A 12,632-nucleotide genomic window follows, 5' to 3' on the forward strand; every position below is an offset into this window, starting at 1 on the left:
TTTTAGTTATCCTTCTCATTAGCAGCTGCTGGCCCTGTGTGTGAATGCAGGCTTTCTGTTAGAAATGAATTTTACACGTAAAATAAAGCATCAACCGTCAAACTGATGTGACGAAGTGGAGTCGAAGTAGAAAGCAGCAGAAAATGGAAACACTCACAGTTCCTCAGAACTGTACCTGAGCAAATGTACTCAGCACTGCCTTTAAGTACTTAGGGTCAACGGTTCAGAGCGATGGAGACTGTGGAGAAGAGGTGAAGAGGCGAGTGCGAGCAGGTTGGAGCGGGTGGAGGAAAGTGTCAGGTGTGTTGTGTGATAAAAGAGTCTCAGCAAGAATGAAAGGAAAGGTGTTGGAGACGGAGGTGAGACCAGCGATGTTGGACAGCTTAGAGACAGCGGCACTGAAGAAAAGACAAGAGGCAGAGCTGGAGGCAGCAGAGCTTAAGATGTTGAGGTTCTCTTTGGGAGGGACGAGGACGGACAGGATCAGGAACGAGGACATCAGAGGGACAGCTCATGTTAGATGTTTCGGAGATAAAGTCAGAGAGGCCAGATTGAGGTGGTTTGGACGTGTCCAGAGGAGAGACTGTGAATATATTGGTAGAAGGATGCTGAGGTTGGAGCTGCCAGGCAGGAGGTCTAGAGGAAGACCAGAGAGGAGGTTTATGGATGTAGTGAGAGAGGACATGAAGTTAACTGGTGTGAGTGAAGAGGACGCAGAGGACAGGGTTAGATGGAGGACATGATTCGCTGTGGTGACCCCTGAAAGGAAAAGAAGAAGACTGCCCAAACCGCGACCTCTCCCCAAACGCAGCCAGACTTTACCCAGAGACGTGTGACGCTGCTGGACACTCGGAGGACCTGCTGCTGCAAAAGCACCGCTGCCAAGTATTCTGCAACAATTTTAATAATTCATTAATAAAAATGGACATTTTTAAAGCAACGGACTGTTGATAGTTTCTGTTATAAAATGAATGTCTTCAAGTTTAAGACTGTTGGTCGGACACAACAAGACATGTGAAGACGTGGTCGTGGGTTCTGTGGACGTGGGACGGCCAGTTTTCGCTGCTGTGACTCAAACCTGAATGAAAACAAACCGCTGCTTGGTCCTAGTTTGTCCGAGACACGAGCTCAGCGTCCGGACGGCAGGCCGATCACACGTTGTCTCTTTGTCTCATCGTTGTTTGACATCAGCGGTGTTATATTCCATCTGCACACGCGACTCGCCTTTTGTTTTCAGTGTTTGTTTGCAGGTTCGTGTCATTCTTTCTGGTTTGACGATCAGATTTCAGTAAATCATGTTTTATTTCCTTCCCTGGGGGGCCAGACCCTGACAGCCAGGACAGGAACGAAGAAGAGGAAGAACTCCTGCTTCAACAACATCTCTTTTTCCGACGGGTTTCTAACATTTGGTTCTTCATTATGAAATACTGAATAGTTTTATGTCTTCAGTGGGAATGAAGACGTCTGAGACGCAGCACCAGCAGCCACACTTCAGGTTCTGCACTCAGAGCTTCACTGATGTTAAAGTACAGAAGTATTATCAGTAAAATACACTTCAAGTATCTAAAGTACTGAGTATGCAGGATGGGCTCTTTCAGATTATTACTGTTATTGACACATTAATATTTAATGTGGTAGCTGGTCAGGGTGGAGCGCTTTCATCCAGACATCAAACGTCCTGTTTGTCCAGCTTCTCCGGTGTGAGGAGCTGCTGCTTTATTTCACAGTGAACTGGATTAGAGTTTAAAACGAGACATTTGAAGACGTCACCTTGGACTCTGACATTTTATCGACTGAACAATCAAAAAAAAATCATATAATAGAGTAATCGATAATGAAAATACTAAAATATTAGTTGCAACTTGGTTTCATCTTTAAAAGGATTTGCATTTCATGTGTTTTGTTTCATTTTTGAAAACCTTCATCTGAAAAGTAACTGCAGCTGTCAGATGAAGAGCTCAGTGTCTCCCTGAGAAGTGGTGCAGCAGAGACTGTTGGACTCTGTACATCTGAGCTACGGTGGCCTGTTAGAGACATTTACTCACTCCGACTGTCTGACAAAATATCCAGCTTTTCTAAAAAGAACTTGAAAGTGAACTGAGTGGCTGCTTGGGGCCACCAGGGGCCCCCGGAAGAAAGAAAATTACAGTTTTCTTTAACGTGATTCAATTTGATCAACTGATCCTTTAATCACAAAACTAGATACAATCCAAGGCCATGAGCTTCAAACACTACGCGTTATGAATTGGTAATAAATACATGAGTCTGTCCATCTGGGAAAACACTGAACATGTCTTTACAGAAACACAACTTTATTTATAGACCATGTGGAGACAGGCTGCTGATGTGGAGCTTCCACACACTGACAGGATTATATTTAAAGCTGTGAATTATTATTATTATTATTATTATTATCATTATTATTATTAACAATCTCAGTGATTTCCAGACAGACTTTCAATGAAAAAGACAAAAACAGTTGGCTGATGGGTGAAATGCACATTTACACAAACTGCTGTGAGAACAGAGAAACAAAACAACTGAACTGACACACACACACACACACACACACACACACACACACACACACACACACACACACACTGTTTGACTTTTGTTCTTCGCCAAACAAATGGATTTATGTGTCATGTCAATAAAGCTAATTGAAAGTGAATTACAGAGAGGAGGTGGAGGGGGTGTGGGTGTGTGAGGGTGGAGGGTGGGTGTGGTGTGGAGGGGGTGGAGTGGAGGTGGAGGTGGGTGGGAGGTGGAGGGGTGGGGTGTGGAGGTGGAGGGGTGTGGTGGAGGGGGGTGGGGTGGAGGTGGAGGGGTGTGGTGTGGAGGTGGAGGGGGTGGAGTGGAGGTGGAGGGGGTGGGGTGTGGAGGTGGAGGGGTGTGTACTTCTCTACAGGATCCGTCATTCAGCTTCAACACTCACACAGGAACACCCGCGCTGCTCCAGCTGCTCATGGAGACACTGTCCTCCGTCCTCCAGAACAAGAAACACTTCCAGGAGTTTCGTTAAAGATCTGCCGCAGACATGAAGCTTTGTGGCGGCGGAGCGGCGCTGCTGCTGCTGCTGCTCGGCCGCTGCTGCTGCACCAGACCCGGCAGGACAGGTAGGACCGAGCCCGGGGGGAGAGCGTGTTAGTGCGGGAGGGAGGGAGCGTGAGCCCGGGGGGAGAGCTCCGGAGAGTTAAAGTTTGAACGTTTTTAAAAAGTGGATTTTTCACTGTGGTTCAGCTGCTTTTACTCGAGGAGCAGACTGAACGATTGTTTTCTGCTGTGTGACTGAACTTTCTGTTGTTCCCAGTTTTGTGTCTTCGGGAAGGAATACAGATGAAGTCTGATCAGGTTCAGACACATTCAAGTTCCCATCATGATAAACACACACTGACTGCTGAGGACAGCGCACACTTGGCTCGTTCCTGTTCTAATATTACTGATAGGATCACTAACTACAGATGAGGGTTGGAGTATCAGTAGAATATTATGAGAATATCTGAGGAATATTACTTTCATCATAAAGAGCAAAAAGCGCCACAAAAAGTAAAGTTACAACACAAACTGCTGAGCAAGAAGTGATGAATAACCACCAAAAGGTGGCATTAAATAAAATGATTACAATAAGAACATTATAGGAGCATCCTAAAAATATCATGATGATGATTAACACAATAAATAGGCGACTATAAATATGATTAACACTATCAGTATGATATTATAGGAAGATGTCATCCTATTACTGTTAGAAACAAACAAACTGGACATCGATCATTAACATCTCTGCAGTACTTGACATAATTGTGCAATAAACTCTGTTTTCAGTTGAATTTATTGATATTTATTCATACTTCTATTACTGCTGTGCAATATCCTCCGTCTCATTATAATCTTAATAAGATACACTTGACAGTTAATGCACTATTACTTATTACTTTTATTATTACATTGTATTATTATACCGTACGTACTTATCATCAACCGGTAAATCCACTTTGTACTTTACACTTATCTTAATTTTATACTTATATCCACTTTGTGCTTAATTTATCTTGCCTGTATTATAGTGTATTATATTTTTTGCTTAGTGCTTCTCTTCCTGTGTGCACTGACCTGACAGTGAGCTGCTGGAACAAAAGAGTTTCCCCTCGGGGATCAATCAAGTATTTCTGATTTCTGAAACCACTAAGTGCTGTAATATAATATCATAACCGAAACACTGTTAACAGGACAAACTGTAATTTCATATAGTGGGATTATATTGGAGCTAAAACTGAGAAAGAAAATGTCGAGCGTCACAGGGACGTTACAGGAGAGAAACTACATGTAAACTCATTCAGACTGAATTATCACCAATTAAATGTTCATTTCCTGCCGTTTTCTTTGCATTTGTGCCAAAGCTCCAAGCTCGTATGTCCTCACTGTGGGCTGGATAACCTGTATCTTCCAAACATGGACTGTGGAGGAAGAGCTACAGCAGGGCTGCAGCTAACGATTATTTTTTATTGTCGATTAATCTTCTGATTATCTTCTCAATTAATCCTTTGGTCTATAAAATGTCAGAAAATAGTGAAAAGTGCCCGTTATAATATACCACAGCCCAGGGACATGTGTTTAAATGTTATTATTCAACCAAAACCCAAAGATATTCAGCTTACTGTCATAGAAGATGAAGAAAGTGAGAAGCTGGAAACATCAAATATTTGCATTTTTGCTTGAAAAATGACTAAAACGATGAATCGATTATCAAAATAGTTGCTGATTAATCGACTAATCCTTGTGTAAGAAAAACAGCCTTGACCTTTGTTTTTACAGTAAATCACCTGACAAACAAAGAATTATTTATTATTATTATTTATTTTTAAGGGAGCGTAAAGCAGTTTTTTTCTAATAATGGAGGAAGATGTTACAACAGTTTAATGATAAAAACACAATAAAGCACTTTGCTTCAGAGTGAGATATCTCAACAAATGCTGCTCAGATTGACAGGAAGGTTCCTGATCTCCGTCCTGCTCTCCAGAGGATGAACCCTTCAGATGTTAATGACTCCATAAACTTTCCTCTAGCGCCACCCTCAGGACACACTCGACATGTTCGCTCCACTGCTGTTGAAACAGATATAATGAACACTGTGTCCTATAGGGGGCGCTAGCAGCACTTCAGACACGAGAATGCTTTTGTTTTAATTCAATTCAATTCAATTCAATTTTATTTATATAGAGCCAATTCATAACAGAAGTTATCTCATTGCGCTTTTCCTATAGAAGCAGGTCTAGACAAACTCTTTATAATATTAATTACAGAGAACCAACAAATCCCACCATGAGCAAGCACTTGGCGACAGCGGCAAGGAAAAACTTCCTTTAAGAGGCAGAAACCTCGAGCAGAACCAGATTCAATGGTGCCATCCGCCATCCGCTGCTGCCGTGTTAGGTTTTGAGAGAGAGAGGGGAGAGGTTTTGGGGAGGGGGAGGTACAATGTAAATACCACCTATAAATTTTTTTATTTTTAAAAAAAGTAGTAGAATAGTAATTGTAGTGTTAATATGAATAAATTAGTAATAATAGGAATGACAGCTATAGGAATAATAATGTCAGTATTAGTAACAGAGCCAATAACAACAACTGTAGTAGCAGTTGTCGAGCAGGAACACGGGGGCAGCAGGCGGCCCACAACCACAGATCCAGACTCTGCAGGAACACGGGGGCAGCAGGCGGCCCACAACCACAGATCCAGACTCTGCAGGAACACGGGGGCAGCAGGCGGCCCACAACCACAGATCCAGACTCTGCAGCTCTGGAGGCAGAAATACCTGCTGAAAGCGACAGAAGGAGAGAGGAGAGAAACAAGAAAGCACAAAACTATGGGAGAGAGAAGATGTCGAGTTAGTAACATGCAGTAATGGGATAAAAATGCATACAGATGGAGAGGGAGAGGAGGAAAGAGGAAAGAGGTGCATCATGGGAAGTGTCCCGGCAGTCTAGGCCTATAGCAGCATAACTAAGGGATGGTTCAGGACTCACCCGAGCCAGCCCTAACTATAAGCTTTATCAAAGAGGAAAGTCTTAAGCCTACTCTTAAATGTGGAGATGGTGTCTGCCTCCCGAACCCAGACTGGGACCTGATTCCACAGGAGAGGAGCTTGATAACTGAAGGCTTTTAATCAAACCATCTGTCGTCAATTAAATTATTCAAAATATATCACAAACTTTTCAGTTCACACAGCAAAAATGAAAAGATGGACGTTTAGTTCACACACACCCGACAGCAAAGTGTCCCACTGGGAGAGACGAAGGGAGGGAGGACGGCTGGCGTCACATCACAGTCCTCACAGGACACGTTTAAAACACGTGTGTGTGATGCTGCAGCCACTGATATGCTCAGACTCGTATATCAGGTTAGTGTTTGTATGTCGAATGTAAATTAGGGCTGTTTTCAGTATCGATTAATCGATTCATTTCTGTAAATCATCATAAAGTAGTAAACAACACCTGTCACAATCTCTAAAAGGTGACGTATATTCAAATTGCGCTCATAAAATATCTAGATACAATATCTTTGGGAAGCTGGAGCGCTGAACGATCGAAACCGAGATAACTGATTGTCTTCTTTCCTAAACAGCTTCTGGCTGGGTTGTCAGTAGAAAACAGGCTTGCTAAGCATTCTGGGAGTTCTGAGGGAACATATCTCGGACCAATCAGGTCGTTCGGCTGAAATAAGAGTTTTGTCTCCTGAAAGAACGAGAGAATAAATAACTGAATTAATGACGAGAGGAAACGCTGAGCTCAACTCTTCAGACTGTTAGTGTGTGTGTGTGTGTGTGTGTGTGTGTGTGTGTGTGTGTGTGTGTGTGTGTTTCTGTTATAAGTGAAAACAGCTGACTGCACTCTCTCTTTGTCTTGACAACAATTTGATTATGAGGAGGATTTTCTGAGTGTGTCTGTGTGACTTTCCTTGTTTTGAATGGACTGTTGTGTTGTTCTGCGCTCAGCACAGACAGACGGACGCATCAGTCAGAGTTGAGGGTTCAGTTCCCCCACCAATCTGCCAGCCAATCAGAGACCAGGATTCTCTGTGGCCGTTAGTTTAGAGGAGTGCTTCAGAAAGACAGTAGAGGTCACTGAGGACGTTGTTGAAGAGGTTGAAGAGATCCTTGCGGAGGCTGCAGAGGTCCTTGAAGAGGTTCCAGGCACCCTGGAGGAGGTGGTTACGATCTTGAGGTCCTTGGGCAGGTTGCAAACGTACTTGAGGAGGTTTTAGACATAGTTTGGGGGATTGTAGAGGTCATTAAGAAGGTTCCCGAGGTCCTAAAATAGATTCCAGGGTTCCTTGACGAGGTTCAAATGGTCCTGGAGTTGGTACCAGAGGTCTGTGAGAAGGTTCCAGACATATTTGAGGAGGTTCTAATGGTCCTTGAGCAGGTTGTACAGTTCCTTGAGGAGGTTCCAGACATTGTGCAGGAGGTCCCAGGAACTTGTAGAGGTCCTTGAGGAGGTTCAAGAGGTCATTGAAGAGGTTTCAAGGGATCCTTGAAAAGGTTATCTCTGAGGAGGTTCCAGAGGTCCTATAAGACGTGGTAGTGGTCCTGGAGATGGATTTGAGGAGCTTTTAGGGGTCCTTGAGGAGTTAGCTTTGGTCCTTGAGTGAATTAAGTGGTAACATGACCTGAAGCATCAGTACTGTTGCTATGGTTACCTGTAGTTTAATACATTGAGATCTGAACAGAGGTTAAGTCTTGACTTGATGTGTGTGTGTGTGTGTGTCAGACCCAGTGATTGCGTCTGATTGGTCTGCTGACCTGCTGATAATTCTTTGTAAGTCCAACACTGATAATATAATTCTAATAAAATGAATTTCTTTTTGCACAACACAAACTTTAACAAAGCGCTCTGTTTTCCCGTCAAACCTCCGCAGGTGACCGCCCCTATTCTGATTGGCCGACAGACTTTAGTACTTCTAATCTGCACATTCAGCAGTTTCTGTGTTTGGAGTGATTAGTCATCGATACAAACATGAAAACAGTGTGTGTGTGTGTGTGTGTGTGTGTGTTAACTGAGCGTCAGATCAGAGCAGCTGGCTGGTTTTCTGTGTGTTTGTTCTGGACTTGAGCTTCAGCTGCAGTAAATGATGAAACACTGATTGTTGTGACTGCAGAGAGACGAGGTTTGCCAACAGAAACCTCGAACGAATTCTGTGTGTGTGTGTGTGACTTCTGGGAAAGACCTTGGCAGTGTGTGTGCTTGTCTTTGTGTCTCTACATGCGCATGTGTGTGTTTCTTTGGAGGCAGCTAAATGAAACTTTACACCGACAATAAAGAAGACGTTGGGGCCTCGTGGTAACCATGGCAACAATGTTAGCATACTGAGTTGAACCGCATTGACTGAAAACTACGACAACAATCAGCCAGATTCAGGACAAACTGTGCTCAGCAGGCTGCGTGGATGGATTATGAGACAACAGGCCCTGGGCACAGACATGTAAAAGGCCCCCCCCACCCCAAGACGCCCAGACTGAAAGAGACACAAAATGTCGTTTTTGCATGTGTGTGGTCATTTTGCATCTCTTTTTTGTCGATTTGTTTCTCTTTGTAGTGATTTTGCGTCAGTTTGTCGATCCGGACATCCCTACTTTAAACTGAGCTTTGCAGAGCCCCCTCTTACAGTTGGAGGCTTCAGAAGTTTTTCTCAACATGAAAACGTGTCGTTTGTCAGTTTGCTGAGTGTTAATTGTCCTCTTCACACCAGAACAGTACGCACACTAATACTAACCCAACACACACATGAACATACACCTAACCCCCAGAGTGGGTGAGTGAAAAGAAACTAAACAGAAAGTGAACATGTCCTGCCCTTATTCATTTGATTTTGGTTACTTATTACATAAAAAAACTCAGCTGCACTGAGGTATTAGCATCACACAGATATCAAGTAGCATGTGGAAATATAACTTCCATCAGCGATGCATCACAAATATCAACTTGTTTGATGTGGCGGGGGACTCTCTTCAGGTGCTCAGGAACAGCAGGCGGAGACGAGGTCCTGCAACATGTGTACTCTGACTATTTGAGCCTGAGCCTGAACTTAAACGAGTCATCTGTCAACCTGTGGGCAAATTAAGTCGTTCCAATTAGGGCTAGTAATGAATTAGAATAACAATGTGCAGTAGCTTTCCCAGAGTGAGCGTGCAGGTGTGACCTGCAGGGTCTAAGGTCGTATGCTGTACAGATTGTAAAGCCCCTTTAGGCAAATTTGTGATTTGTAATATTGGGCCATATAAAATTAATAAAATTGACTTGACTTTACTTACTTGCTGACAGCAGCGGCAGCAGTGCAGCCTGGGGGATTTTCATAGCTGGAATGTGAAGAATGTCAATAATGGAGCTCAGAAACTGTTAGCAGGATTATACAGGCAGCTCGCTCTGCCTGCTCTCTCTCTGTACATGTGAACTCTGTGTTTGAGGCAGGAGAATGAAAACGTCTTTGACCTGTGTTCGATTATAAACTGATGTCACTGCTGGGTCAGTCCCTGAAGGTCAAAGACTTCTGTCAGCTGTTTTCACACAACCTGCAGCAAATATCAACGTGAGGCCGTTTCTTAGTAATCACACTTGGGCCTTAAAGTGTTTAACGGGAGGATTTTTGATCCATTTTCCCCTTCAGTTTAGTAATTTCTGCTCTCAAATGACTAAATCATGCCCTCCCTTATTTCTTGTTGAAGTAGCAATACAAAAAGTGATCTTGTAATTTGAAGAAAAAAGAAAAAAGGTCTGTATTTTAATTAGTCTGCTAGGAGAATATGTTGGTATTTGAGATTTAATACTCGATTGCCTTTTCAAACAGAAAGTTCTTTGTTATTATATGATGCTCCTCTTCTTTCCTGGTTCCACAGACCATGTGGTGTTCCACAGGGTTCAATCCTAGGGCCACTGTCATTTTCATTTTACGAAATAAATGTTTATTGTTATGCTGATAATACTGACAAAAAGTCTCTTTTTATTTGAAAGGGGAACCACTGTTTGAAAATGTTACAGTTTTTAAAATGCACATCTGTTTGCTGACTTTGTAAAATGCCTTGTTATCTTGTCACTCACTTGAGGCAGCAGAGGCACTGTGAATGAATGAAACAGCCACAAAGTATTTTAGGATTAAGCTATGTGGGTTGCGTTCAAAATAATTCAAATTATGTTTTTGTTCGAATTAGTTAAAACTTGATTTTTTGAAAAGGTGACAGCCCTAATGCTAAGTGTTGCATGTCACAGAGCCTCCTACAGCTAAATGAATCAAAATACAAAATCAACTTATTTGGCCCCCCCAAGTTTCATCAGTCAGCTACCATCTAACCTTGCAGCTCTGTCAATTAATGTCAAGCCTGTAATCTGTACTGATTTGGCTTTTATTAAAGAGTAAGGCCACCCTTGAATTCTGCTACGAGCCTCTCGTAGCAGAGCTGCAAGGCTAGTGTCAGTACATAGTCGTAGCCCTGCTGTTAAATTATCATTACTGTTCGTCAGGGCTGAATATCTACAGTTATCTGCAGGCTCGTGTGTTGTGTTTACTGCCACGGAAGAGAAATCAGTCTCTTGTTCATGTGCGACGGCGTCTCTGTGAAAGCTACGTTAGCTAGCCAGGCTAAATGAGCTCAGAACCAAAGGTCTCTGAGTCCGGTTCAGAGCTGCAGCTGTGACCACTCTAAACTAATAATGAATGGAAACCAGCAGGTATCAGAGCTATCGGCTGTAACGCACAGATCAGCTCTCCTGATCAGAATCTGATCTCTCTGTGTGGCGCGTGAAGCTGAAAGCGCCGTCACCGATCTGAGAGAATACATTTTTCTTCATTGTTAACGATTGATTTATCTCTGCTAGTGTCGTCTGACAGTGAAAATGCACAAACTTTAGCTGAGTCTATCTGGGTTTTATCAACTCAGAGCCTTTTTCTTAACTCCAGCTGCAACAGAGGGGAGAGGACATGTCCCCGGTCTGTCACCTGGTGAGATTATTTACTGCCAAAGTGTTAAAAAAACTAAAGAAAAGTTGTTCAGTCCTTGGAATTTTCCTTGAACGGGAACAGCAGAGTGAGAGGGAAGCAGCTTCAGTCTGAGAGACAAGCAGAGTCTCGCTCTGACCTGCACACACTGCTGCAGGCAGGACACACACACCCACACACACACACACACACACACACACACACCCACATAAACTGACACTTGCAGGCAAACATGTACACATGCACAGTTTAGATTTTGCGATTCGTTTTTGATTTGGAATACATTTGTTTGGGATTTTCCATTCAGCGTTTCGTCTGTCAGACAGGATCATGTGTCTGTTCAACTGAGAGAGAGAAAGAACTTGTTTGCACCACATGTGAGACCTTTTTGTTCATGCAAGTGAACTAAAGACCAGAACAAAGCAGACAGAAGCAGCCTGACTGAACCAACGAAAGGTTATGAAACTACAAGTGGACAGAAAACATGTCTGGTTACTATCAGTTACATCCTGCAGAGGCTCCTTGTATTGATGCACTGAATCTCATGCATCCATGACCATAAGAAGAAGTGACTGTGCCATTTCTTTATTAGTGTGCTCACTTTCAGTGGGTCGCCACATCCATAAACCTCCTCTTTGGCCTTCCTCTTTTCCTCTTGTCTGGCAGCTCCATCTTCCAGCATCCGTCTCCCGACATACCCAGCATCTCTCCTCCACCCGCTCCACCGACGCACACTCACAAAACAATACTTCAGTTGTATTTGAATGATATTGTTGGACGGAATTCAGGCAGAAATCGATGACTTAGTTCATTAAGGGGTTATATCGTTCCTACGTCAGCTGCCACGTCAGCTCAGTGGCTGCAGAGACACCACAAGAGACAACAAGAACTGCGATTGGTCAGCTGGTGTTTACCTTCTAAGTTGACATGTTGTACTTGTGAGCAAACAGCTGCTTATTTCCAGCTCCAGCAGCCACAGAGCGCCATGATCCTGCGTTCGGAGTCATGTTGGTGTCACCTGATGACTGGCAGTCCACTATTCTCTCTGGTAATGCGATTTAACGTGAAAACAGTCAAAGTGAAACTGAAGTGTGATTTTCTCAGAGGAGCACAAACCTGCTGAGTGTGTGTTCAACAGGACGAGCGCTTCTCAGCTGCTTGAGACATTCCTGAAGTGTGTGTGTGTGTGTGTGTGTGTGTGTGTGTGTGTGTGATTCAGAGACAAGGCCACTGTGTTCCTGTCATGGCATTCTGCAGGGCGCATTATGTCTGTCTCCTCTCTGTCTCATTCTGTATGAACCAGATTGTGTCTGCAGGTTGAGCTCAGCACAGTTCAGTGCTCAGACGGCCTCTTGTGTTTCTGTCACATCATGCTTTCTGTCACATGTTTAGGAATATCAATAAAAACACTTAGTTACAGTTTAAAATCTGACGTTTTATTGAGCGTTTGAGCGTTTCGGCAGAGCGGAACGATCAGAAGCCCTCATTGATTTTGTCGAGTTAATATTTGAATTCCAGCAGGACCTTCAGCCGTGCGGTGGAGCTGCAGGGAAGGTGACTGCAGGTCAAACACGGAAGCCATTGATTTCCATTTCACAGTTTTAAACAACAAGCTTTTATGGATTGATCTTTTTATTGTTGT

General features: G+C 43.4%; 2 protein-coding genes across 6 annotated transcripts in view; one reads left to right on the forward strand and one right to left on the reverse strand.

Annotated features, from left to right (window-relative positions):
* The window catches only part of LOC122866462 (protein NLRC3-like), an 876,731-nt gene that overhangs the window by 804,053 nt on the left and 60,046 nt on the right, over window positions 1-12,632 (reverse strand). The window lies entirely within an intron of this gene.
* Window positions 2,910-12,632, forward strand: part of LOC122866464 (melanoma receptor tyrosine-protein kinase-like) — a 34,950-nt gene continuing 25,227 nt past the window's right edge. Inside the window, 1 exon segment of the mRNA XM_044176164.1 lies at window positions 2,910-3,119. Coding sequence (XP_044032099.1) covers window positions 3,041-3,119 — 79 coding nt within the window. The 5' untranslated portion in view covers window positions 2,910-3,040.

The sequence above is a fragment of the Siniperca chuatsi genome, linkage group LG19 (genome assembly GCF_020085105.1).
Source record: "Siniperca chuatsi isolate FFG_IHB_CAS linkage group LG19, ASM2008510v1, whole genome shotgun sequence".
In the NCBI taxonomy this organism is placed as follows: domain Eukaryota; kingdom Metazoa; phylum Chordata; class Actinopteri; order Centrarchiformes; family Sinipercidae; genus Siniperca; species Siniperca chuatsi.